The following is a 25,854-nucleotide window of genomic DNA, read 5'->3' as shown; positions in this document are numbered from 1 at the left end:
GGAAAATATTTTGAAAGAAGGCATTGAGACCCAACAAGAATGAAGAAAAGTTAAAAGGGTTAATTTAATTGAGTGTGGGTTTTAAAGCCACATGCCTGAACTGTCAGGTTACAATTCTGATTTGGCCCAGTCTGAAGCATTTTCATGTCAATGGGAAAAGAATGTTTAGCTTGAGCTTTCAAATCATGCCGTCATAAAGATTACTTGAAATGAAATAACTAATGAAAAAATCACAAACATTTTGAGTCCTCCTTGCTCTAGAAAATGTCACTGTTTCATGCTCTGTCCATACCTGGTAAGGCTTAATGCCTTGTTTATAGATGATTATATACCTTTGACATGATTATGCATATTTGTACATGACTTTTACACATTTTGATTAATGGTATTTTACATCATTATATATGGGGACTGCACAGATGTTTTCTCACTTGTTTGATCGTAAACTTCATTGCTGCCAAAAATTTAAATGCCTATAGATTGTGTATTGACATTTTTTTAGGAAAAAAACATAGAACCTTCACCCATTTTTTTTTCAATACTGTTTAGTAATGACATTTCAAAATAGAAGGTCTCCAAAACAGAAAATCATGTCATAGAGATTTGGTGGGATAAAAACTTGCCTTTTACCATGGTAGCTGAAATGTATGGGTGGTGGGTTTGATTTTCAGTGTTGCTTGTTTAGTTGAGTTGGGAAGCCACAATCAGTGAAATAATCTGCAGTTGGTTATAAATTATTCAGTGGACTGTAGGACCTTGAGAATGATGAGTTTTTCTGTCAGATATCAGGTTGAAGTAAACTTTGGGTTTTTTTTTCAGACCAAAGAAAATTTACATTTCGTTCTCCAGATATTCCTTCTTCCTCCAATAGAATGACACCCCCAACAAGTACAAGAAGTCCTTACATAGATGGTTGTTCTCCAATTAAAAATTGCTCTCCTATGAGGCTTGGAACCTGTAGAGGAACTGCCCAATATCAGACTTCTGTCATTAGAATACCAATTGCAGTTGAGAATCGTGATGAGGATGAGGAAGACAAGGAAAGCACTTCTTCAGCAGAAGCTGGGTTCCCAGAAATGGATAATGGAATAAACTTACATCAGGAAGGCAATGATACTTTTGCACATGGTACACATCTTGTGGTGGCAACTGTGTCAATTGCACCAGATCACTCAGAAGGTTGTCATCAAAGGTTGTCATCTTTTCAGGATATAGAAGGCTTAAAGGAAAGTAATACTGTAGACATGGCTGATGCTGCTGAAGTGTCAGAGGGAAACACTTGGATAAAAGAAACAATTGGCAGTAGCAATACACCAATGACCAGCTTTATGACAGGCATTACTTTCAGTATCGAAAGCTCTCGCATGTGCATGTCACCTCTTGCAGAAAGCAGTGTGATTCCTTGTGACAACAGTAGTATTCAGGTAAAAATATTTGTTTCTCTGTAAAACTGAGCTCAACATGGAATGTGTATACTAATCTGGAAATAATTTTCTCTTACTTGATATGGCATGCAGGCAGTATCATGACTTACCCTTTGCTCCATCTCCTCTTTCAGTAGAGTTAGCATAGCCATTATTTTTGCATTGCTATGTACAGTAGTATATTTAACTTAATCCAAACTAATGCTGACAGACCTGCTTACAATTTGCTTGTGTTATTAGCCAGTCATAGTTGGTTTGTTGGATTAAGTTCTGTTAATCAAATGCAAATCATATCTGGTATCTGAGGGATTTATTTGTGTTGAAATTTTTCAAGCCCTGCTTTTTGATTTTAGGTGGACAGTGGTTACAATACACAGACTTGTGGAAACAGCATTATGGATACTGCAGAGGCTGAAAACAGTTGTAAAGAAAACGATGTGAATACTGTTATGTTTCAGAATAAATCTCAGCTGCTCAGAACAAAGGTAGGAATTAGAGGAAACTGAGGTATATGCATGAGTAGTAGTAATGAGACTGCTCATGACTATTGTGGTCCGTCTCTAATTTTCGTTTCTTTTGTTCTTTCTGTTTCTTTTTGTTCTTTGCTGCTTTATTTATTGTTAAGTTTTAAACATGTGCCTGTGGAGAAGGGCATTTCTGGGCAAAATTTGTTTGCTGCTGATTTTTATAAACTTAGCGTCAAGTCCATACCATACCTGGCATGTTGACTTGGTGGGGAAATTTCTGTGTGGGTATTCTTTTGGTTACAAGCCCTTTGAGGACCTAGCTGAAAAACACATTACAAAAGATAATGCCTTATCTAGCAACCTCGTAATCTTGTGACTGATAGGAAAGAGTTCTACTTCCTCCTGAGAATTGGAAGCAAGGCTAGTTTCTTTGGAGAAGAAAGCAAAGATCATCTCCTCTCAGTAAATATGGTCACATGGTGCTACAAACTTAGTAGTTTATGGTCTGCTATGTCTAGAAAGTCCTTCAAGGGGACACTGTACTGACCATTAGTGCCAGATGATAAAAAAAATCAAGTAAACCTAAACCTAGTCAGCCCTGACTTCACTTCTTGATGTGACATGCTAAAAGCCACTTCTCTGCCAAGGGGAAGTGTAGACTGATGGTGTCTTACAGACCACTGACATCAAATTTTAAACTCTGTTCATTTAAGACTAGGACAAATGTGCTCACACAAGAACAATATTTAACAATCATTAACATCTAAAAATACTCAAAGATCCTGTCCCGGTCACCCCGTTGGACATGGATTTTGTGTGCATGTACTTACCAGAATCAATTGTCTGGTATCAAACCCATCCTAGAGCTACTTGCCAATGTCATGTAGCTGCCTTTTCCCACTATTAGTCTTTGAACTGCTGGCTCCTGACTAAACCAAATTTTGCATTTTAGATTAGGAGTAAAGTGTGAAGGCATTAAGTGCTTCATTCACATCTTAAAACTGAGAATCCCCAAGGAATAAAAAAAAAAAAAATTAAAAAAAAAAAAAAGCACAGACATTGCTGACTGAAAGATTCAAGTCTGGCTCATTCAGACATTCATGTGAGCCCTTGAAATGAGATAGTTCGTGCACAGCACGTTTCAAAGATCTCTGTAGAGAAAATGTGTTACTTTATTTCTTTCTCATTTCAGAAGGATAGAGTTGGTACTTGAGGTACTTTATATACTTGAAATTTGCAGATAGTAAACTTGGATCTATTTCTTTTGGAGAATTTCTGTGAAAATGGTTTTAAAACTAACTTTTTCTTATTCCCTTAGGAGTGTTCTGTTTTAAGCCATAAGGACAATCAATTGCTGAGAAAAAAATCTCCAGAGAAGCAATCCTGTTTTCAGAAAGCCAAAACACATAGCACAGTATTTGGTCAAAATGCAACTTGCAACATTTCTGCTTGGAAACATAAAAATGAAAATCAAGTTCAGGGATTTCACAAAACTGGTATGTAGTTTTCTTATGGAGAACTTAAGCTGTGGTTTCTAATAAATTTTTATACATATGACCTCAGTTACTTGGATTATACAAGCTATTCTGCTTTTCTAATGCAAATGTTTGGTATATATTAAGGAAGTTTTTAAATAATGCGGGATTTTTCAGGTCTTACTAAGAAATTTATTTGTCTTATTAAGTGATCCTTTTTGAAAAATAAGGTGTCTAGATTTGGTACAGAGAAACAATAGGGTTTTTTTAGAATTGTATTCCTTCTGTGACTAGGGTGGATTCCATGAGCAGCCTAGGATAACTTGCATAGGAACCAGTATAACTGCAAAATCACCTATATTTTAAGATTTGTCCCTCCTAAAAGGCATGAAAGACATTCTTCTTTGTGGGAAAGAAAAAGCAAAAGGGGTATTAGTCTGGTTTTGGATTGCTTTTCTCCAGACAGATATATTGTATGGCTTCATAAATACTACCAATAGTACCAAGAGTGAGTCACTGGACAGAAGTGAACTGCTGGGGTGTGATGAGAGCAGATGCCAAGTTTAGTTCTCTTAGAAATGTAAAATGAGCTTTATGTCAAAAGAAGCTGTTTAGTAATTCTCCAAACAGCTTTTTCCTTGGTTTGACAGAAATCTGTCATGTCAGTTAGGTTTACTAGATACTTAAGTAAAATGTATTATTAGTTACCTTAAAATTAAAAGATAGTGTTGCTGCTTTGGAATTCATATTAGTACTAAACTTGGAGCTGATCACCTGACACTACCAGTGTCTCTGAAGAACACTTGTGTCCAAATTGATGCTCTGGTACTCTTTGTAAGTGTACCTTTCTAGGAAGGTGCAATAAGATTCATTGGTGTCAGTACATCACTGAGAAAATGCTTTTCTTCTATAAAAATAAACTGTTACACTTTTACTTATATGTTTAATTTCTACTATTATTATGTTGCTTACAGAAATTACCAAAATACTTAGATAAACCCTTTAAAAATATAATGAACTTTTTGCGTGCCATTTATTACCAGAAGTATTAATACAAGCAAAGCTTTGCTCCTTTAAAAAAACAAAATCAATGAATTCAAATAATGGACTGGGCAGGGGGGGGTCAGAACCCAAGAACTCCATTTATGTAATCTAATCAGATTTGCTTGAATTTGCTTGTATTTGTTTAAAAGAACCTTCTGGACTTTATATGTGTAAATAGGGAGAAAAAAAATCCACATGGTAATCTTGTGACCCTAGTGACCAAGAGGGAAAGAAGAGGTATGGGATACACTGGTATTTCCAGGCTGTTTATGTAGAGCTCTGGTAAACTTCATTGGATTAATGAAAAAGGGAAGTCCATTCTAACAAGTGTTCCAGGTAAAGCAGTCTTCCTCTCTTTTCATAGCAATGATGTCCTAGGATACTGTATGGGAATTCTGCTTTCTGTTCTATTCCACAACCCACAGAAAAGCTTGTACCAAAGTGACAGTGGCTGATGAGCAGCTGTTGGCACACTAGGCCTGAAACCCATTAGTCACATTGGTCAGGTCTAAATTTGAAGGCAAGACAGCATTTTTAAAAAATCTCAAAAGGGGAGGTGTGAACAGAATCTCTTTGCATTAATATCAGTGTGTTAGACCTGAGAGTTGTGTGTTGTTTGAATAGAACAGTTCTTGAAATATTTTAATTTATAATTTCCTAGTGAAGGCTTTCTGAGAAGCATATTTCAGAAAAGGAAATGTCTGTCTGCATCACTTGATTGTAGTTCTCACATTGCAAAAATAAATATTGAAAAATTTACTTTAGAAATCTAATGAGCAAACATAATGTGCATTATTTTTACTTCTGTAGCAATTTAATCACTATTTCTGAAATGCATGTGGGATTGCCATGGAATGTCAACATAATGGAATCGAGTGTCATAGAGTAGCTATTTCATGATCTCCAAACAGTGCCCTACTAGAAGCTGAAATACACTGAATTGCTAACTGTTAAGGGATAAATTTTGTTAAAAGTAGGAAATGAACTCAGACTTCTGAAAAACAAACTTGATAGAATAGGGCCTTCAAAACGTTCTTAGCTTTAGCTTCTAAGTTTTGTCACTCAGAAGCAGGATAAAACTTGTTTGAGATTTAAAAGTTACATATGACCTTGTGTCATTTTTGTTATGATAACTTCAATGATAAGCAATTGAAAGGACTGTACAAAGCATTTATTTTTGCAATTGTGATTACTAAAATAGTAATGTAAATTTAATGAATGTTAAGCAGGGCAGCCCAAATTATGATCTGTTTCTGAATTTTTCTGAGTTATGTGTATAATTAAGATTTACTTTTTAACTAAATCTTTTGTTTTTATAATGTGTTCAATGATCAGAGGCTTTTGAAGTATTCACAAGTAAAAAAGCCATCCCTTAAGTATTTAACTTCATCCTGTATTAGTATTTTCTTAAAGGTAAGAAAAATGTAAGAGCAGAAATAAGTGAATGTGAGAAGTGATTAAGGATGCCCCCAGCTGGATTGCCTGTATTTTTTGTCCTGTTTTGTAGTCTTCAGTTAGATGGGAAATATTTATTTTATGAAAACATGCTTATTTTTTTATTATGTTTGTACAACTGATTTGTAGAAGAAACCTGCTGTGCAAATTACCATGGAAATCACTTCACCATTCTGTTTCTGTTGTTGTTAATGCATTGGTTGGCACACCTTGCACAAAATGGTCATTGTTTACATTAAATTAATACCAGTAGTTTTAATTAGAGTCCTTTAATATGTCTAATTGTAAATTGAGTAGTGAAACAGAATAAAGACATTTCTTTAATACCTATTGTTTTATTGTTTAATTACTTCTTCCAGTTCTGAGGTGCTAAAGAGAATGCAGAGAATTCTGTCAGACTCTCAAACCTTCCTTAAGGCTGGCTGTTAACAAGAAACTCTACAATTGTTTCTTCACTTTGCAGAAATATTTGTTTTCACCCACAGGACAAAGGTGTAGATATACATTATTTTAAAACTTGTTCTGCATTTAAAGTCATAAAAAAGTAGCTTTAAAAAAAATTCTTTATAGATTATTAAAATGTGTATTTAAAAAGTAAACAAATCCTGCTTCTAGCATTTTTTTGCCCATAGGGAAAAAAATATGTAAATGCAAGTACTTGTGATTTCTTCTTTTGTATCCAGCTATTTTTGTAGCTTCTTTTTCTTTTTCTCTGGTTCATCCTTGCTGCTTGCCTCTGCAGAGAGATGTGCAGGCACATCATTTATCTACAGTAAGAAAAGAACATAAGTCAGAACATTTTCATTCAGTTTCTGCTATCCTGGTAAAACTTGAGTTTACTTGTACAGACCTTTTACAAACACTGTGTCAACATCAAAAACTTCTGATTTAGATAAACACCTAAAGGAGGGTCTACCATCTTAGAATAGTCACAGGTAGAACACTCACCTGAAATTAAAAGCTGAAAAAATAAAGGCAAAGAGAAGCAGCAGGACGCCTTCCTGACAAAGCCAACAGGTTGTTAGCACCCCAAGCATGAGCTTGCATTAGCCTTATATTGTGTCTATTTTCAAAGTGTCCCTCAGACTGGACACACACAACAGAAGCTCCAGAGAAGCTAGAGTTGGTGAGCACAAGCAGAGAGCAGCTCAGCAGCACAACAGAATACAAGGGCTCCTCTCTGCTCCAATTTTTTGTCTACTCAGCTTTTGAAATCACAGGGATTCAACTCAACAGAGACTTAAGGGGTGGACAGATCGGAGCACCCTGCTGGGGAGGACCTGAGGGTGGAGGTGGCTGAGAGGCTGGACATGACCCAGCCATGGGCACTCCCAGCCCAGAGAGCCAAACGTGTCCTGGGCTGCATCCAGAGCAGCGTGGGCAGCAGGGCCAGGGAGGGGATTCTGCCCCTCTGCTCTGCTGAGACCCCACCTGGAACCCTGCATCAGCTCTGGGGTGCCAGCACAGGAAGGACATGGACCTGGGGGAGTGAGTCCGCAGGAGAGACACCAAAATGATCAGAGGGCTGAAAGAAGCAGCTCTCTGTGAGGAAAGGCTGGTAAGAGTTGGGGTTGTTCAGCCTGGAGAAGAGATTCTAGGGAGACCTTGGAGCAGTCTTCCAGGACCTGAAAGGGGAGCCTACAAGAAGGCTAAAGAGGGACTTTTCACAAGGGCATTCAGTGACAGGAAAAGGGGGAATGGCCTCCTCCTGCCCCCACCTGAAAGAGGGTAGGTTTAGTTAAGGTATCAGGAAAAAATGCTTTATTCTGAGTGATCAGGTACTGGAACAGGCTTCCCAGAGAAGATGTGGGTGCTGGATCCCTGGAAGAATTCTAGGATGGGGTTTTGAGCAACCTGATCTCATTAAATGTGTCCCTGCTTATTGCAGGGGGGGTTAGAACTAATGATCTTTAAAAGGTCTTTGCAACCCAAACCATTCTGTGGTTCAAACTCATACAACACCAAGAATATTAGAATATATTTATGTGTTTGGAAGCATCATTTCTCAAGGAAAAAGGTAATCATATTTAACTGTATAAACAGAAAGAACCTGTTGCTTATTTTGGGTTATCTTTCCTCTGATAAGGGATACTCATTGCTGCAACCACCTGTTTACCAAGAAAGTTACATGTACTTTAAGAGCAGAATTTTGTAATGTCATGCAAAATACTTATCAGGCCTAAAGTATGAGAACAATTGCAAATCTCAGTGTCCTAAATGCACAAAGCTAGAACTGAAAAGTCTAGAGATTAGAGACAGTTATTAGGACATTACAGTTCTTACAACATTATGAAGAGAGAATTTTTATATTGTGGGAGTTGTAAGACAGAACAACCATTGACACCCAGCTGATGGATGCAGGTCCATACAGAGCTGAGCCACCCATCACAGTTGTACTTCACTGGAGTAAAGGGAAGATCCTGCTGAATTTTGGCAGATTTTCAGAGGGACATTTGATTACACGACTGTGAAATTCAATGCATTACTTCAGAAAATCGTCAGTCAACAGTGGAACTATCCTGATGGGCCCGAAACGTAAGTTTAATTTAGAAGGCTCTATTCCTTTCAACAGCCAGTGAAAGCAGACCTGTGTTTTATTGAGAGTGGATATAAAGCAATCATTACAAGCTCATTTTAAGTTTTGTTTTTTCTTTTGGGTTAAATTTCAATTTCATCACATAATGATTTTTTAACATTACTGAAGGATAATATGGTTCTAAGAACTCTGTGCCTTACCTTGGGTTCTACCAAGACCATCCGCATTTTCTGATGTTGGATGTTGGAATCATCTAACATAATGTTCACTTTAACTTTATCAAATATATGTAATGTTGTGTCTTCCACAGTAAGTGATGGCACCTGAAAGTTCAAATTTTGTATACTCACTATTTGCAACAGCTTATGTTTTTATACAAGTAAATATTTTTGTACGAAAATATTACTGTTACATGTAAATAAAAGTAACCAAAAATTAATGTAGTGAATATTCAGTGTTGTAATATGTGGTACATACATTTTTTTCAGTAATTGATCAGGTAATTAGATGTCAGTACTACCTATTACTGAAACAAATTCCTGTCAGAACCTACTTATTTAGACTTAAAAAGACTATAGTGGCATTACTACTAGAGATTAATGAACTTGCATTTAGAAAAGCCTCTCTTACCCTTCTAAATACAACTAGAATAGATTTTAGTCATTCTGCTTGCTTACCAAATCAGAAAATAAGTGTTTAAGAACAGATAAAAGTAAGAACGTACCTCACTGTTGTACTCCAGTTTTGGTGCTGGTTTGTCTTTTTCTTCAAAGAAGACTGTTCCTTCTAACCCATACTTGGGAATCAGAACCACAATCGCATTTTTTCTTACAAATAATATATATGCATCTTCATTTACTACTCCCTTGGTTTTGAAGAACAGCTGTAACAAAAGCAGAATGTGCAGATCAGAAAAATAAAGCACTAGAACATTCTCCTTCAAATTACCAGTACACTCTCAGAAAAATAAAACAGTGAAATACACATCTATACTTAGTGATAATTACACAGCATATCCTGAAAGCAGATTTTAAAAAATTACATAAAGCAAAGCATTTATAACATTACTGTAGGATTAAGCATTCATATTTATAAAAAGCACAGAACTAAAAGAATCCTCAAGATGCCATTCTGAATTTTTCAGAACAAGCAAAGTAATGTTTTAAGCTTTTTGTCAGAAGCATCCCTCAGCCTTTAAAATTTCTGGTCTCTTGCTTGGTTTTGCCCTAGCAGTGTCCATAATTCAACATAACATCCCAGAACTACTTACCTGTGTATGGAATGCCACAGAGGCTCTTTGTGCATACTGTGCCATTTTATGTCGATAATTGAGATTTTTACACATCTCTGCCAGTTTGTGTTTATCTGTGAGTTCTGGGTAAGTACTGTCTGCTCCTATGGCCACTGCCAAAAGCCGATGGACTATGATATCAGCATACCTGCAAGGATGAGGTTAAAATCATCAATGACACAGTAAGACATAGATTTTCAAAATAAATAAAAAAGTTTCTGAACATACATTTGTTTTTGTGACTTACAGATTTAAGGTTTTGTAATAATGATGGTCTGCTGGCAACTCCCTCTATTAATTCAGCATCCATCTCTTTTCTGACCAAATATGCACTGCAGAGTCAGAATACTGTTAAAATGTTTACTAAGATATCTTTATTGTGCCAGAAAAAGAAACAAAATTGTATTTTTGGACTTAATGATCTTTCACCATGGCATTTTAAGCCAATCTTTCTTCCCCCTCCCATGAAATTAGATTAATTTAGTGCAGAATAGTATATCAATGCCATAGATCTATGAAGTATAATCACATTTGAACTTCAGCAAGGAACTTTTTAATACATCTGGTAAGAACTAAAATGTAGCATTTGGACTCCTAGAAGTTCCACAAATTATCCATATAAATACATAGGAATTTTAATCCACATCTAAGAAATTTCACTTGAAAAGTTTCTAAGGAGCACGACAACAATTTTCTTCAAAACTCAATGCCTTCTTAGTCAGGAGAAAAATCTTAACATACTTTTCCAAGAAGTATGATTTCATTGCATGCAACAACTGCCAATAACAAGTTCCCAATTACCAGTGTTTGCATATGGAAAATACAGTCTCCTCAAAATTTAAACACAGTTTCCATCTCAAAAATGGCTGAGCAAACTCTGCCCCAGTCTAAGACTAATGCTAACTGACTCTGAAGTGCATTTCTATGCCAGACATGTGCATTAGATATGTATTCCTATTATTTTTGGATTTTTTTTTTTAAATGTTAACCCTAGGAGTTGTGGACAGTAAACCTGGGAGTGTACATGAAGATGGGCCACCATGTAAGCCACTGCTGTTTCAATTGAAATCTAATGCTGAAAAGAAACTTTAATTGACAACACTGTTGAAGAATGGCTTGCTTCTTGAGGCCATAGCTCCTTGGAAGGCCTACACAACCCTGACTTTGAATTAGCATGAGTCCTTGGCACAACATTGTGCTAAAGATAAGAGGAAAACTAAGTGCGAATGTGACAATGAATAGGATGTGAATTCAGGATGTGGGTATGGATGAGAATTCAGGATGTGAAACCTGCAAAATGTATCTTATATAGTCTCCTTAATGTATCTTACAAGTTCTGCTAAAAGTATCTTAAGGAGCTCGGGTGTTATGAGCTGGACCAATAATATTGTAGAAACTGCTGCGTGAAAAACAGCAATTATCCAATCATAATGGAACAAGCAGCTAACTCATACTGAGTTGTCTCTTGATTCCCAAACCCTTCTCCTGCACACCACCACAATTTTCTTCACAAATAAATCACATGTCTTTTCTCTGAAACTTTCATAAAATACAAGTACCTTCTAATAGGTGAGGTAAAGTGAGTATAAATAGGTGAAGCTAAACCATAGTGATGAAAATCATTATCCATTCCCGAGCAGAAGTAAACAGCTTGCATCATGCAGCGAGTGGTCAAAATTCGCAGCAGTGTGTTTAGGTAGGGGAATGCAGGAGATTCAGCTTTGTCTAATGATTCAGCTAAAGCCTTTGCTGAATCTGTCTTAATTTCCAAATTCTGAAAGAAGAAAAGAAAATAAAGAAAAAAGATCAGGTATTACTAGAAAATATTAAGAATATAAGCAGAAATGTAACAGCTACATCTAGGATAATTTTAGCAACTAGCACAGCTGTAACACCTACTAACATGATGGAACACTACTACTACAAAACAAACAAAATCCATCCATGCACAGGTCCCTCCCTCATTATTACTAGTGCTCTATGTAGAAAATGACATGCTGAGTCAGTACCATAGGAATTCAGAAAAGACCCATTCTGAACTAAGAAATACTTTATGCCAATATTAACGAGGTTTTATTTCCTTTGGTTTGATATTTGTATCCCTCTATTAAATCAGAACGAATGTAAAAAAAAAAAATCCATGTATTTATGCCACAAAAATTGTCATCCAAGCACAAGGTAAAAAATTGACTTTATAGTATTTCCTCTGCAAATTATTATAATGTATACTTGGAAAAATGAAATGTAAAACTAGTACTGTGTATAACATTTTTTTCTGTGTTTGCCAGTGCCGTCTGATAAAAATTCAGGTAGTGTGAAAATACATAATGCATTTTTAATTTCCGGAAATACAAGGTAAATTTCATCACATGATCAGCTGAATGTTCTTTCTGTCACATACAGCACTGACAATAAAGTATGATCCAGAGATCAAATTATGCTTGTATTATGGCAAGATAGTTGCATTTTTATTGAAAAAGTATAAATATAGCATATTAATACCTAATTGTGAGAGTTGTGTCAAAAGTAGTAAAAACCCACTTTGGTTTATTTAAAAGAATGTTTACCTATGCACAGGAATTTAGCTTTCCCAATCAAACAGTATTTAAAAAATATTTTTCAGAACACAAATGAAATCATTATCATTATTCCAGTTTTATAGCAGTGGAAAATTAAATGGGCTAGGTTTAGGCTTGTCTATTTATATCACACTGAGAGAATCTGGGAGTTTCCCTCTTGATCTTATGAAAAAAAAAGGGGTGGGGAAAGAGCTGAAAGAAAAAGAAACGTGAATATGCATCACAAAATTACAAGTTTAGCTCAAATAAAGATCCTGAAACTGGAAAAGTAATTTTTTCTGTTCAGACTCCTTAATAACATGAGACTTGTTTCAGGCTAAATAAACTTCTAGTTGATCTATGGAGAAGACAGAAACTATAAACACATTTTCTTAGTTCCTGACTTTAAGAGAAACACATCATTTGATGTGACTGATCAATTTTTAAGTACATCAATAATGTATATGATCTAAAGCCAAAAACTGTTTCAAAAATCACAGGGGTGACTTGGAAAGGAGAAATATTCACAGCTCACAAGTGCTACAATGCAAGATTTAAGAGAGTGGTATGTTTTCTTCACCTAAGAAAGGTTTTAAAAAGCATGGCCATCTTTCTTTCACCTAGAGGTACAATTATCCTTCTAAAAATACCAGGGATTTCAAAGTGTAGCTGATACACATTTAAAATACTGCTATCCAGCCCTTATTCCTAGTTAAATAACCAACCAGAGAGAAAATACAGCTTTTCATAATTACCATGCTTAATTAGCATGGTAAAAACTTACCTTGGACTTTGCAGCCTTCACAAGGATGTCATAATTTGATGGGGGAGGAGCAGGATGTTTCCGGAGCAAGGCAAACTCTGGGAACTCATCATAAATTTTTTGTGCTACAGAAATATTGGCAAGCAACATGAACTCTTCAACCATGGAATTTGTCTCTCTATCAAGATAAATATTTTATATTGTTAGGAAAGCAGTAGACATTTACTTTGAGTGCATAATGAAGAAACATTCCAGCATCCTGACAATGTTATGGAATATTAACTAGTGGTTTTGAACATTTATACAAATAGGTAAGCAACTTTAAGACTAAAAGCAATGCTTGTTAAGCTCCAAATACTGAGTCAGAAGACAAAAATAACCTGAAATATTCTACATCATCAAATTAAAGAAAAATGCTCACTAAAATGCCTGAAAAGACCAACAGATAAACCCCTTGACTTCTTCCTAAGAAGTTCACATATGAAGCACACAGTTTGAGTCTTGCTAAATAAATACTTCAGTAAAACAGAGGAATTCTTTCTGAGGATCAACTTGGGCAAAGAAGTTGTGCACGCTCTATCATTGGAAGTGTTCAAGCCCAGACTGGGGGGGCTTTAAACAACCTCCTCTAATGGGAAGTGTCTGGGCCCATGGCAGGGGCGTTAGAACTAAGCAGGCTTTCAAGGTCCCTTCCACCTCAAACCATCCTATAATTCTATGACCTGCTCTATCACAGGAACTTTGTACACTATTAACTAAATGTTGCTACTTAAACACATCTTTAATTCTATCCCTACCCTGAATTAACTAAAATGCATACTTGAGCTCCTTAGTCTGCAGGTCAATAGGATCATGAGTTTCACTGTCCATGTGGAAACGAACCTCTGGTGATGCAAGTGTCAAGGCTCTGCAAGACAGTAAGTGGTATTAAAAAATTACAGTAAAGCAGACAGAGCAGCTGAGCTGCAAGCCTGTAACAATATCTGGGGTTACCATGACAGAGTAACTTAAAATCAGCTGAAAGTAAAAACAAAATTGTGGAATTAATATTTAAATTTGCAAGAAATGTCATGCAAATACACACCATAGAAGCTCCTCAAATTTCAAACACTACTCCTCTAGCTGTGCATTTATGAGTCTGTGAGATCCATATTGATCGATCTTGCAAAGAAAAAGTTAATATCCCAAGTTTATATATTTTGGGAAATAAGGATAAGCATTCTTATGCAAATCAAAATGGCAAAATACTTCTCTTTCACAAGATTCTCACCAGAAAAATGGACACAGAACCATAATATATTTTGACAGCAAAAAGAATCAGAAAAAAAGGTGGGAGAAAAGGTAACAGGTACACTGCATGGCTTACCCATTATCAATTCTTTTCTTCTTCAAGATTTTTGCTAATCTATTTAGTCCACGTAGGCTGTTAGTAATATCATCATTCATAGTTGCTGAATCTATTCTCATCTGTGCTTCAGCATAGGTAAGAGAAGCCTTGAAGAGGTTAAAAAAAACAGACATCATGATACACAACTGAACTTTCTAAAAAAACCCATTCTTTCTGTCTTGCAGAACATCCAGCCTGCTGTTGTAACTTGCTTCACAATATTACAAAGCTTTACATTCAATACCTAAATGCCTGTTATTCACAAAAATAATGGACAAATGAAGACAGATTTATACAAGATATTAAGATATACCAGGCATTTACAGTGTGTTTTTTTCTATTTGCGGATCACGTGTTTTTTATGCATTGGAAGTCTAATTTTCAGAAATGTATTGAACAGCTACAGAATCCACTGAATTTAACTGATTATCTGGTGTGTATCAGCCATGTCCTATATGCATCGTACACACAGTAACTCCACACATAAACACTGCAGCCAGCCTTAGAGGCTGAGAAGAACACAGAAGAATCAAACAATTTCTTTATTTTTTAGTATTTCCTAGCACCATTTTCTAATTCTAATTCTAATAAAATATAAATCATTAATCAGAAAGAAAACTTGATAAAAGTCTGTTATCATTGTTTTTACAATACAGTTTACAGCTTTTTATGTCAGAACTATAGTAATTTTTACATGACTTACCTTGGAATTAATAATACTCTTTGTAAATCTGGTTTTTAGAATTTCAGCCTTATGGTTCATTTCCCATATGCATGAAAATGCAAGCCTAAGAGAGAAAGAGAGATGGAGGGGAAAACCTGTAAAAATCCCTACATAAACAACTGTAGTTTCTTGCCAGGATCAAAGTATGGATCATATACCTGTCCACATTAGATCTCAGAGAGCATAAGTTGGAACTAAGGAGCTCTGGAACCATATCAATCCTCTGCAAAGAAATAATAAAAATCAGTACTTTTTAAATTAGCATTTTAACTTAATGATTTTTAATGTAATAAAAGCTTGGAAATAATTTTTTTTTTTTTTTTTGTCAAGACAGCTCAGATTACTGAAAGTAAAGTAAGCCACTTTAGGAAAATTCATTCCAAGATTCATTTTAGTTATCATCTTTTTAGTAACAATGATTTCTGAAAAGAAATCATGGTCTGGAAGAAATAACCAGGACTAAGTCTACAGTGTTCATGAATGCAAATCATAGGAATGTTCAGAGATTTAGCATCACAAAAAATGGAAAAGGCAAAACCAGGCCACTTCTGCAATTTCAGATTGGAATTTAAACAGTATTCCAGTTTCAAAACCACATGCTAATAATGCTTCAAACCAGAGTTGAACTGAATTTTGTCCAGATAGCAGCTTTTAAAAGGTAAGACAGAAAATACCATTATCTTAGACAAATTGTCTTTTTTTCTTTCTCCTTATTTCAGAGAGAATGTCCCAACTCCCATGAATTGAAAGAGGAAAGCAATGAAAATCCAGCCACAAGAAGCTGTAGAAAACAATTACTTTTTCACACAGATACACTGTTGTTCCTCTTTTTACTGACTCCTCATCCAAAGCATTTCCTGGGCGAATAAAATGACTGACATCTGCAATATGTACACCGACCTAAAAAACAAACATCACATTATGCACCTCATGAAACAGAAACAGTTCTCAGAGTGAAAGTAACTTTCCCACATTTTTACAAACCAATTTATCCGTTCCCAGTTCCTTTCAGCAGCTCCCATATTTGTAATAATACTTAAAACCTATCATACTGATATTAAAAAAGTGAACAGGGGTAGCATCTACTCAAAAAAGGGCATTTGTACATTTAGGGCAAAGTTATATTCACTACCAATGCAACTTTTCTTTGTGGGTCCAAATAACCTCTTCCATATTCTTCAACTCACTGAAAAATTGTTTTTGCTTTTCTGTTTGCTGGACTTTCTATTCTAGCACACCCTGCTATTACAATTCTAAATTAATTTCTAAAAAGGACAATCTGACTGAATCAGTTATAAAGGAGTAGAGACTTGGTGTTAAGCCTGTAGCTTTTTACTGCCTTTTATAAAATAAAATAAACTCCACAGGCATTACATCAGTAGCATTTTTTTTCTGTAAATATCCTTGTTTACAACACTTAGCTAGGGGAGTAAGGGAGTAAACAAATGTTAACTTCTCATGTCAAATGAAGATAAAGTAGGGAGAATCTAGAAGACACTAAATTCCCACTTTTGACACTGATCTGATGCAAATTAACTCCCTTTTCTTATTACCATCTTGCAGCTGTGCAAACACCATTAATCTACTTGTAACAAATCTGGACCTTTGCATGTGTCATTTAGCACTACTGCACTGTTTGTAAAATAAAGGAAGAAGTAAAAAAATTACTAGATTGATACAATACCTCTAGATTTCCATTTCCTATTTCTCTACAATGTAATGCATCATCAATATCTGTACAACCAGGAGGATCAACACTACAAACATTCAGATGCCTTAAGTCCTCCCTGTGTTTCATATCCTGAAATTTAAAAGAAATAAAAAATTGTTTACAAGAACACCCTTCCTTTTCCAAGTAAAAATGGTCATTTGAGAAAGGCACATTGCATAAGATTTTCCCCAGCAACCAAGTATTTTCAGAATGTTTATTTTGTTTTGGGTGGTTTGTTTTATGGCAAGATCAAAACAGATATGCAGAAACAATGATAGAAAAAAACCCAGAAGATTAAGTACTAATTTCTTTTTGTTTGTTTTACGGAAATGATGAAGACAATCACAACACAACCATAGTTTCATCATAATGTTATAATTAGCAATATGAGGAATTGAGATTTTTTTAAAGTGAAATTTTGACTGATGTCCAGCTGAATGACTTGTCTTGGATATGACTACTCTCAAGTCTAAGCTTTCTAAGGCTTAGTTGTCTACATAATTGAAAGGAACTGCAGACTTTGTAAGTATCTATCCTTGCAAAAACAAAACCTGTAGTTATCATCATCATCTTAAAATATTTATCACAAACAAATGCAGTTTTAGCCAAAATGCAAAAACTTGAAGCGGTCTTGTTTCCATAGGAAATGCAGCTGAAAGTTCCCTCATGGACAACACTTCTCATCTATTTCTGGTGCATGGGGATATTCAAGGATGTCACAATTTGCATTGAAGGGCAAGGTACAATAATTAATACACTAAATTACCAATTATTACCTCTTCTGTAATGCTCCATGGCATTTTTGGTAGGAAACTAAGGACAGCCTGGGAAAAAGCCTGGTGAGGGACATCATGTTCAAGCAGAAGAACTTCTGTCTCTGTCTCTTTATCTCCAGCGCTTCCCAAATTCTTTACAAAATGACCCTGAGGAATAATATACGTACAAACACACACACATCAAGCAACACCATTTGTCCAAAAATAAGTATTTAAGAACATTAACCCTATTCTTGTATTAAACTACACAGTGGAAGCAATCATTTTTAATTTGGTTAACTTTCCCATCTTTAAGAGATATTTAATTTTAAACGTTTATCTGATTCAGAAATCTGAACTGAGTCCATCCAGACTGTTCTTCTAGAATGGCTCTAAATTCTCCACAATTAAGACTCCAAAATTTATAAAGGTGAAATCATTTTTGCAAGACGGAAAAACCACTGCTGCAAAAACAGCAGAACTCATACAATCTAATTTCTCTCTGGGTTTGCCGTGTGGCACACATCTCACACTCTAATACCACATCAACTCTGCCTTCTTCCTCATTTCTCTGCAGTAATGCTGTCTTTGTCTTAATGCTTCTTCCATATATTCCACATTCCCTTCATTACTTTAAACTAGCATGAGACACCAGTGCTCTGCTTCAACACAAGCTGTGCATTCCCACACGAGCCACTGGAAGACTTTTCAAAACCTGGCTAGTGCTCAGTACAAATGGAAGGCAGTGTTCTCAGTTTCTCATACAGCCTCAGTTATTTACGCTGAGCTTTTAACTACTTTTACACCACTGGCAATTTGATTGCATTGGGTTCATTTGTCAAATATCTGCTAGAACAATGATTGGTATGTGTGAATGAGCAAAATGACAGTGAAAGATTCGCATTTCTAGGAACTCAGACTTAAGTCCCTGGTTAACCTACATAAAGCATCTTAAGTAGCACATATATGTTCAATACAGAACTGGATGAGTAAATTTTTTAAGTATGATAACCCCATAGCTGATGGTAAGTGCAAATTAAATAATTTAGGGACTTCTTTAATTTGCACCATCAAATGGCACTCAAAGAATTTAAACCTTATCTCAACATTGTTTGCAGTTAATCAGTGTTGCTGATAAATATTTTACCTATGAAACACAAAAAATCAGATAGCTAAAAGTTCAGAAGAAAATGCCTAAACTTACATTAGGATACCTGGAATTCCTGGGCCAACCGTCAATAGCAACAATGATTCTTTGCCCTTCCAATGTATCTGCTTGTCTGGTTTCTATTCGAATTCGAGGAATTCTACGATCAGCTGGTGTAAATAAATGGCGCCTTGCCTATAAACAATCAGAAAAAGGAACGATTAATTTCCAAATAAAGAAAAAATCCAACCCTACACTTAGAGTAAGTGGATCATTTCCTCACCTCTTTAATCTGTGACTTGGAAAGCATCCCACAATACGGCCGCCAGTTTCGTTTTATAATGCCCACTACTCTTCCTGTGGGCCTCATCATGTCCTTGTTAATCGAAGTCTTCAGCTGGTAAAACACAGGTCAGAAATACAAAACTGTTTGAACTCATGATTGACTACAGTAGGTAACTTAAAACTTAGTAGCAACATTTTGTAACTCATTATACAGACATAAATTCTATTTTGACTTCATAAATAGAACCTTCTGTGCTTCCCTGTGCTTTGCATGACTTTTAATATTTTCAGTATGTGACACAACTAAAATCACATCAGTATGTGATGTGACTTAGCAGAGACAGTGGGAGAAAATAGCATTCTGCAGTCCTTTTCTGCTGTTGTTTTTCTGAAAGGATGTTCATTAAGAAAACCCAAACAAGTAACATTTTCCATGTTATTTTACAATCTAGTGTTTTAATTTTTTGGAGTCCTTTTACGCTGCCTGAAAATTTTCCAGTAATTCTCCACATAATTATTTAAAAACATTCCCATGAAGTTCAGTGGAAAGATAGTTTTTGAATAAATTACCTTCTTGTACAGGGCCTACACATGTGTACACTGCATGCACATTAAGTAGAATTACTGCAAGACCCAAATATAACCAAACAGGTTCCAAATGTATGTATTTCCTATATAAAAGATGATTCTCAGCATGCTGCAATGCCTACTCTAACAAATCCTAATCTGCACATCAGTAAATAGAGATTTATATTATTACATGACTACCATTCAGCAACTTTTGGTTTCATTAAGCTTAATAAAGTAATGTGGGAATTTCTAGCAGAGACTAATTGAAAATGGTCTTTGTCCATCATCATGTATTTAACACAACTGTGTAACTACAATTAAGTCTTATAATTTTGTATGCACATTTTATAAAGAGGACATATAAATTTAAAGCCTAACACTGTCAAGCTACCACAGACTTCACCTCTTGTGTAACACCACAGTTAAGTAAAACTCTTTCATACAATGTTTTCTTTCTCCTCTTCATTTTCAATGTCCTCTTCATTCTGGCCATCATCTTGCAAGACCACTGAGGACGGTGCCACCCATTCATCTTTTGCCAACAGCTCCACAGCTACAACATCTTCATGAATTGCTCGGTTCAAATGTTTCAGTCCCTGTACAATTATCTGGATTTTTTTAGAAAACAAAATGGAAGTGCAAATATTCATGATGATGAAAACAGAAGACCCAAATCTAGAGCAGTGTAACAGAAAAGTAAACATGTATGACAGGTTCTACATTCCAAAGAACATTTTCAAGTATGTTTGTGATGCACTTTTTTCTTCTGCTAAGTTTTTTTACAGTACAGATGATCTTATACCAAGATTCCAATTGCTTCTATAAGAAATATGTTTCCCCCTGGTTTTTAGGTTGGTTTTTTTTAAGTAAATCAGGCTTTTTGCAGGATAGGGGATTCCACATACTGCTGAAAAAGAGGAATAAAAGAGAGACAAGAGAAGTACCTCCAGCTGCCAAAAACAGGGAGGGAGGAGACAACTGCCACTGCTTGGAAACAGCATCTGTACAACTGCACTGAGAATCCAGCAGGCAGACAGATGGACTATCTGCTGGGTGGGAAACAGCCCAGCTGCCCCTCACCAGGCAGGAAAATAGAAGAGGGGAAACAAAGCAAGAGAACCACACAAGTGCTCATGACAGTTTTGTTTCTGAAAATCCTCCTACACACTTGTTCCTTTGTCTTTCACCATATATTTCAAACTGATTTTAAAAACCTCTTACAAGGTCAATTGAAAAACTATTAACAACCAAGATTCATCTTTATTTTACCAACTACTTTATCAAACTGTAATTTTAAATACATCATTCTTTTTTCCAGAAAGAGCATAGTCAGCATTTCAGCACTCTATATGCACACAAATACAAAATGAAAACATCAGCACAAACATCAGAAAAAGCCAGAAGAGTAAAAAATGACTAATATGCTCCATTTTAACATGCATCACCACGAAAGAATTAAATTTTAAGTCATTACAAAAGCTAGTTAAAGTTTAGAGCATGGAGGTAAATTTAAAACTCACCTCTTTGTTTTCTTCAGCATCTCCATGAACCCAAACAGTAGCTTCAAGATAATTCTCTCTGTTTGCCCTGTAAGTTCCTTGGAGGTAAATACCAGATTTTATTCCTTGCTGCAATTTGCTAAGAGGAATATGTTCTGGGAATATGATTTTTCCACCTTCTATTTCTTTCTTTAGGAAAAAAGAAAAATAGGAGAAGAAATTTTCAGTATTTTATATTCATGTTAATTTCAAAACCAAGCTCAGGAACATGACATACCCAAGCTAACAAACTTCCTAATTGTAACTGTGCGTACGTATGAATATGCACAATAATGAAAAGCTATTATTAAGCAGTACTTTTTCAGTGAAGCATCAAAAGCATAAAGATGTGGCAATTCTAGGAACTTTTCCTGTTTTTCTGCAGTTGCTTAAAAACATACTGCACAATTTTATGTTGATTTGGATATAGTGACGAAACAGATACTCAACAAAGAAAATATTAGTGTAGTAAAGAGTATGGCCCACAGTGTATGTGTACTGTAAGCTATAGGAAACATTATGAAAATACATTACTGTGACAAAACTTTGGAGCAGTCAGACAAGTGCTGCTTGTGACCTAGTTAACTGCTGAGAATACCTGAGCCCCCCACTTTCTTACCACTCTTGCATAGAATTCTATTCTGTTAAAACTGATTCTGATGAAATTAACTTTCCTGGTTTTGTGGTGAGTGTTCAGCTATACCAATTGTATGTGAACATCTAAATCTTGACTCTGATAAACACAAAGCACAAGGAAGTAGAAGAGGATGGAGCTCATCTTTGAGCTGCAGCCTGCATTTATGTCAACTTAAATAATCATCAAATGAAAATGCTTTTGATCAATAACTTAGCATAGATTTTCCAGCAGACACGAAACAAAGATCTGAATGGTCTGCAATATATTTTGTTTTCATTTTGCTCCAATTGTTTCTCATTCATACACTTCATTTAATCATTATTATTCTCATTTTCACAACAGTTATCTAAAGCAACTTTTTACAGATAAAAAGATACATACTGACAAGAATATAAGCAGAACTGAAAATGGCTGCAGTATTTCCTTTTTACTTTTCAGCTGTCAAAAAGTTAAATTGCCAAAACAGTAATAAAGTCCAGAATCCTTGTATTCTAAACTGATGCCAGTACCCTGACATACAGTATGCAATATTATACTGCAAGCCATTTGTGATCAATTTGTTTTATAAAAAGAAAATAAAAACATACCCCTTCATCAGATACACAAGCAAGACGATCTACAAGCTCAGGATTAGCTGTCAAGCTTTTTATATACTCTTCACCTACAAAAGCACACAAATATTTATGCAAGAGATGCATGGGACTTAGGTAGGAAGTAACTGCTCAGTTTATTTGAGCAATAAATATTAAACATACATACTACCTCACTTACACGTATAAGCAGTTATTCCTTCCTCCAAAGCTTTCTCTTTATTAATTCTGTCATTTGTTAAGAAGATAACTTGAATCTTTTCCTCTTCCTCTATTTTCTTCAAGTGTTCATTGTACCATTTCACTGCTACCCGAATGGCTCTGTCATTGCGGTCATTGGAAGTTTCTCCCCGCTCTTGCTCTATGTACGTTTCTCTAAATAAATTTTAAAAACAAAGTGGGGTATTTGACAAACCAAAACAAATCCCAGCATCTATCTATACATAAAATTTTCAGACAAACAAGATCAAGGCTGTTAGGCCAAACAAATCATTATTGTACCAATTTTTATAACGTGTAACATCTCATTAGGCCACTGAAGGGCCAGAAGACCTTTCCTTTTCCTATGGGTAAAAGAAAATAGGAAGGAAGTGTTAATTTCTAATATAACTTTCTCACAGATAATTGAAGAGGTTTGCATTCAAGCTGTTAGGACTATGGATTCAAGATTCCTAGAACTACGATACTGCCGTAGTGGAAACTACTTGTGAGCACAAATAAAGGCAAATTAATTGCATCTCCATTTCTTAGAGCTTTCTGTCATTAACTTAATGGATTTTTAAATTCTGCTACAGAGTATCCTGACAATATTGATAAAGCATTGGAATATGTTTAAAAGGGACACCAAAATGGAAAATCAGTACCCTACTGGCTCAAGATAGTGCTGTCTGCAAAGCTTATTCAATATTCTAACCCCTTTTTCATAAAACATATAGATTTATACTAACTATAAATAGAAAAGCTCCTTGAACATCAACTACTTCCCAACAGGAATCCTTAGAAATATACAGATCTATGACACCAGTCTAATTTTTCTTCCAGTCCACAAGTTCCAGTTTTGTTTCCCACTTTCTTTTACTGGATATCAGCCTAACTTTGTTATATCCCATTCCACCCCTTACCTGTGATGCTCATTGGTGAAAGAATAGAAATGTTTTTCTGGGTTTTGAATCACGTCCCTAATTCGCTTGTACACTGGCGCGCTCCGATTCCTGACTTCTTGAAGGACTGTCTGCAGCACAATGACATTCTTAATAACAGGATCTTCAAGGATATCAATCTGAGGGACAAAATGGAAATTAATCAAAATTGTTGTTTAATTCTATCCAATAACAGGACTTGAAACACTTCCTTGGCTAATACATGAAAAGCTGACATGAATAATGAGTGGCACTCCTCCTGCCTTTTTCTCTCACCACTGGGAAACTGAACAGTGTATTAAATTGCTTTCTCCTCCTTGAGGGGAAAAAAGTCAAATGGGATTTTCCAGCCTCTCTCTGACCTGAAGGTAAGGATTTATTCTGACCTCCAACAAATTCACTCCCAGTGCGTGCAGGATTCCAAACAAATATAAGGCCGAGTGTACAATACAAATTTTGCTTACATAAAATGAGTTCCTATAAAATTGACCCTTACTAAGCAAAATGCAACCAATGCACAATCTGACAGAAATCTGATGTAATTTACAGACTGTTTGCCTTTGACCAACACTGACTCTGTTGGGTTCTAAAATGGTACCCAACTACTCTTACAGCTGACGTGCCTAAAGCATGTGTAGGATTGAGTTCTCCAGAAACAATCCCATTGTTAAAATGAAATTTTAATTTCCATGGAATCAAATCAATGGGCATTCTGCAAGCCGCTCTTTGCTTTTGAAAGACCTTTTTATTTTTAAACGAATTTTGTTAATTTTTTCAGCACTTCTCTTTGCCAACTCCTGATATCAAGACAGAGAAATACACACTAGAAATCCATGTAATCTGTTGGGAGAAAAAGATAGGAGCTTCACTTCCTAACCTTGTGGCAAGAAACTCTGCCCACCTGCAAAATGAGACAGCAGTAAGGCTCTAGGGGGCATAGTTAAAGGAATTAAAAGCAACACCAGACCAAGGTCCTGTGAATCTGATGCTTACACAACCTGAAAGATTTAAAGCCATGTTCAAAGGGGAAGAAATCCAGCATTATTCTATGCAAAAGCTGAAGCACCAATCCAAGTTTTACTGTGGAAAAACTGTTTCAGTTTCTAGGCCAAACCTTTCCCTACCATTACCAAGACTTTCTAATCCCCACTTCTCCAGTTCACATCAGCACACCCTGGCACATTCTCGGAGCATTCTACAGGACACACATACAAATGTTACCAACACACACCAAGAAGTCCATTTGTAAGAGGCAGGAAATATCCCTTGACCTGCTGTTTTGGGACGAAGATTCTCACAACTTTTGGGATCTCGGCTAAAACACACAAGCGTTGTGCCCCTCTCCAGAGTACTTCATAAATTAGTTACAGTCTCCAGTATGTGCCAAGGGTGTTCTACCTTCCACAGAGGTACTCAAAAACAATGAAAGAAAAAAATTAAACATCAAGCTTGGGAATTCCTCCCAGCCTCAAAGTCTACTGTCTGCCCTGCTCAGATTCAGACCTCTGCACAGCTATTGATAGGCTGCAGAGTAAAGTTGCCCCCGTGCTCCCAGAGCTTTACATGGGATGATTTCACACCGTCTATTCATTACATGATACCAACATCACACTATAAAGAACCTGAACCTACACCCTGAAAAACAGAAGAGGCGTTTAACAAAATACAGCGAGCACAGAATAAATCAACAACAAAAAAGAAAATCACAAAACAAACAAGACAAACAAAGTAGTCCACACACGCTACCCCCCTATAAAACTGGAACACAGTCTAAGACCAGGCCAGGTTCGCTGATGCTGCAGCCTTCTCCTCAGGAGCTGGCAGGGAAAGACAAGACTACCCATGCAGGGATCAAGCAGCTACAGGCAACACGGCAGGAACCACGCCAAACGCGCCTCTCCAGCGCGACGCTGCAACCCCCACGGAAACTTACAGCCACGGGGATTTAACAAGGCCGGCGCAGGAAAGGCTTGAGCCACCACGTGGGGCCCGGTCGGGCCCAGAGGAAGGCAGCGGCGAGCCCACCCTAGAGCTGAGGCGGCCACACCATCCGTCCCTCCCGGCCGGAGGCGCTCACCTGGTGCAGGAGGAGGTTGGTGTCGGGCAGGAGGAAGTGCGGCTCGGGGCAGAGGCTGCTGGCGGGGCCGCTGGGCCGCGCCTCCAGCCCGGGCGCGCTCCCGGCGGTGGGTGCGGGCGCGGCGGGGGGGCAGAGGCGGCACGCGGCGGCGCCGCACGCGATGTCATCGCGCAGGTAATGCTCGCGCACCACCTTCACCACCGCGCCCGCCCGCGTGCGCTTCACGAACGTCCGCGAGGTCAGCATGGCGCGCGGCGGCCGCGGGAAGCGGGAAGCGGCGC

The 25,854-nt window shown here is 36.6% G+C and overlaps 2 protein-coding genes across 4 annotated transcripts in view; one reads left to right on the top strand and one right to left on the bottom strand.

The window, feature by feature from the left end:
- BORA (BORA aurora kinase A activator) overlaps positions 1–6,292 on the top strand; it is a 17,920-nt gene extending 11,628 nt beyond the window's left edge. For 2 of the 3 annotated variants that reach the window (XM_015627364.3, XM_033514363.1), the window contains 4 exons: positions 820–1,424; positions 1,778–1,909; positions 3,210–3,387; positions 4,589–6,191. In XM_015627364.3, coding sequence (XP_015482850.1) covers positions 820–1,424; positions 1,778–1,909; positions 3,210–3,387; positions 4,589–4,620 — 947 coding nt within the window. In that variant the 3' untranslated portion in view covers positions 4,621–6,191. Of the gene's footprint in view, positions 1–819; positions 1,425–1,777; positions 1,910–3,209; positions 3,388–4,588; positions 6,192–6,224 lie in introns of those variants that run through there. The other variant, XM_015627382.3, reaches the window with a different exon arrangement.
- DIS3 (DIS3 homolog, exosome endoribonuclease and 3'-5' exoribonuclease) lies at positions 6,116–25,854 on the bottom strand. The gene is made up of 21 exons (XM_015627319.3): positions 25,574–25,854; positions 23,479–23,636; positions 22,539–22,732; positions 22,355–22,428; positions 21,113–21,280; positions 20,036–20,200; positions 19,021–19,134; positions 18,795–18,932; positions 17,612–17,758; positions 16,809–16,925; positions 15,923–16,024; positions 15,283–15,347; positions 15,104–15,188; positions 14,380–14,507; positions 13,834–13,920; positions 13,035–13,191; positions 11,252–11,466; positions 9,672–9,840; positions 9,126–9,284; positions 8,602–8,724; positions 6,116–6,632 (listed from the first exon to the last, which is right to left on the bottom strand). The coding sequence occupies exons 1-21, from the start codon at positions 25,817–25,819 to the stop codon at positions 6,549–6,551; spliced, it is 2,895 nt and encodes a 964-aa protein (XP_015482805.1). The 5' UTR covers positions 25,820–25,854; the 3' UTR covers positions 6,116–6,548.

This window comes from Parus major, chromosome 1 (genome assembly GCF_001522545.3).
Source record: "Parus major isolate Abel chromosome 1, Parus_major1.1, whole genome shotgun sequence".
Classification (NCBI taxonomy): domain Eukaryota; kingdom Metazoa; phylum Chordata; class Aves; order Passeriformes; family Paridae; genus Parus; species Parus major.
The sequence above is the reverse complement of the archived record's forward strand: the minus strand, read 5'-3'. Positions and strand labels throughout refer to the sequence as shown.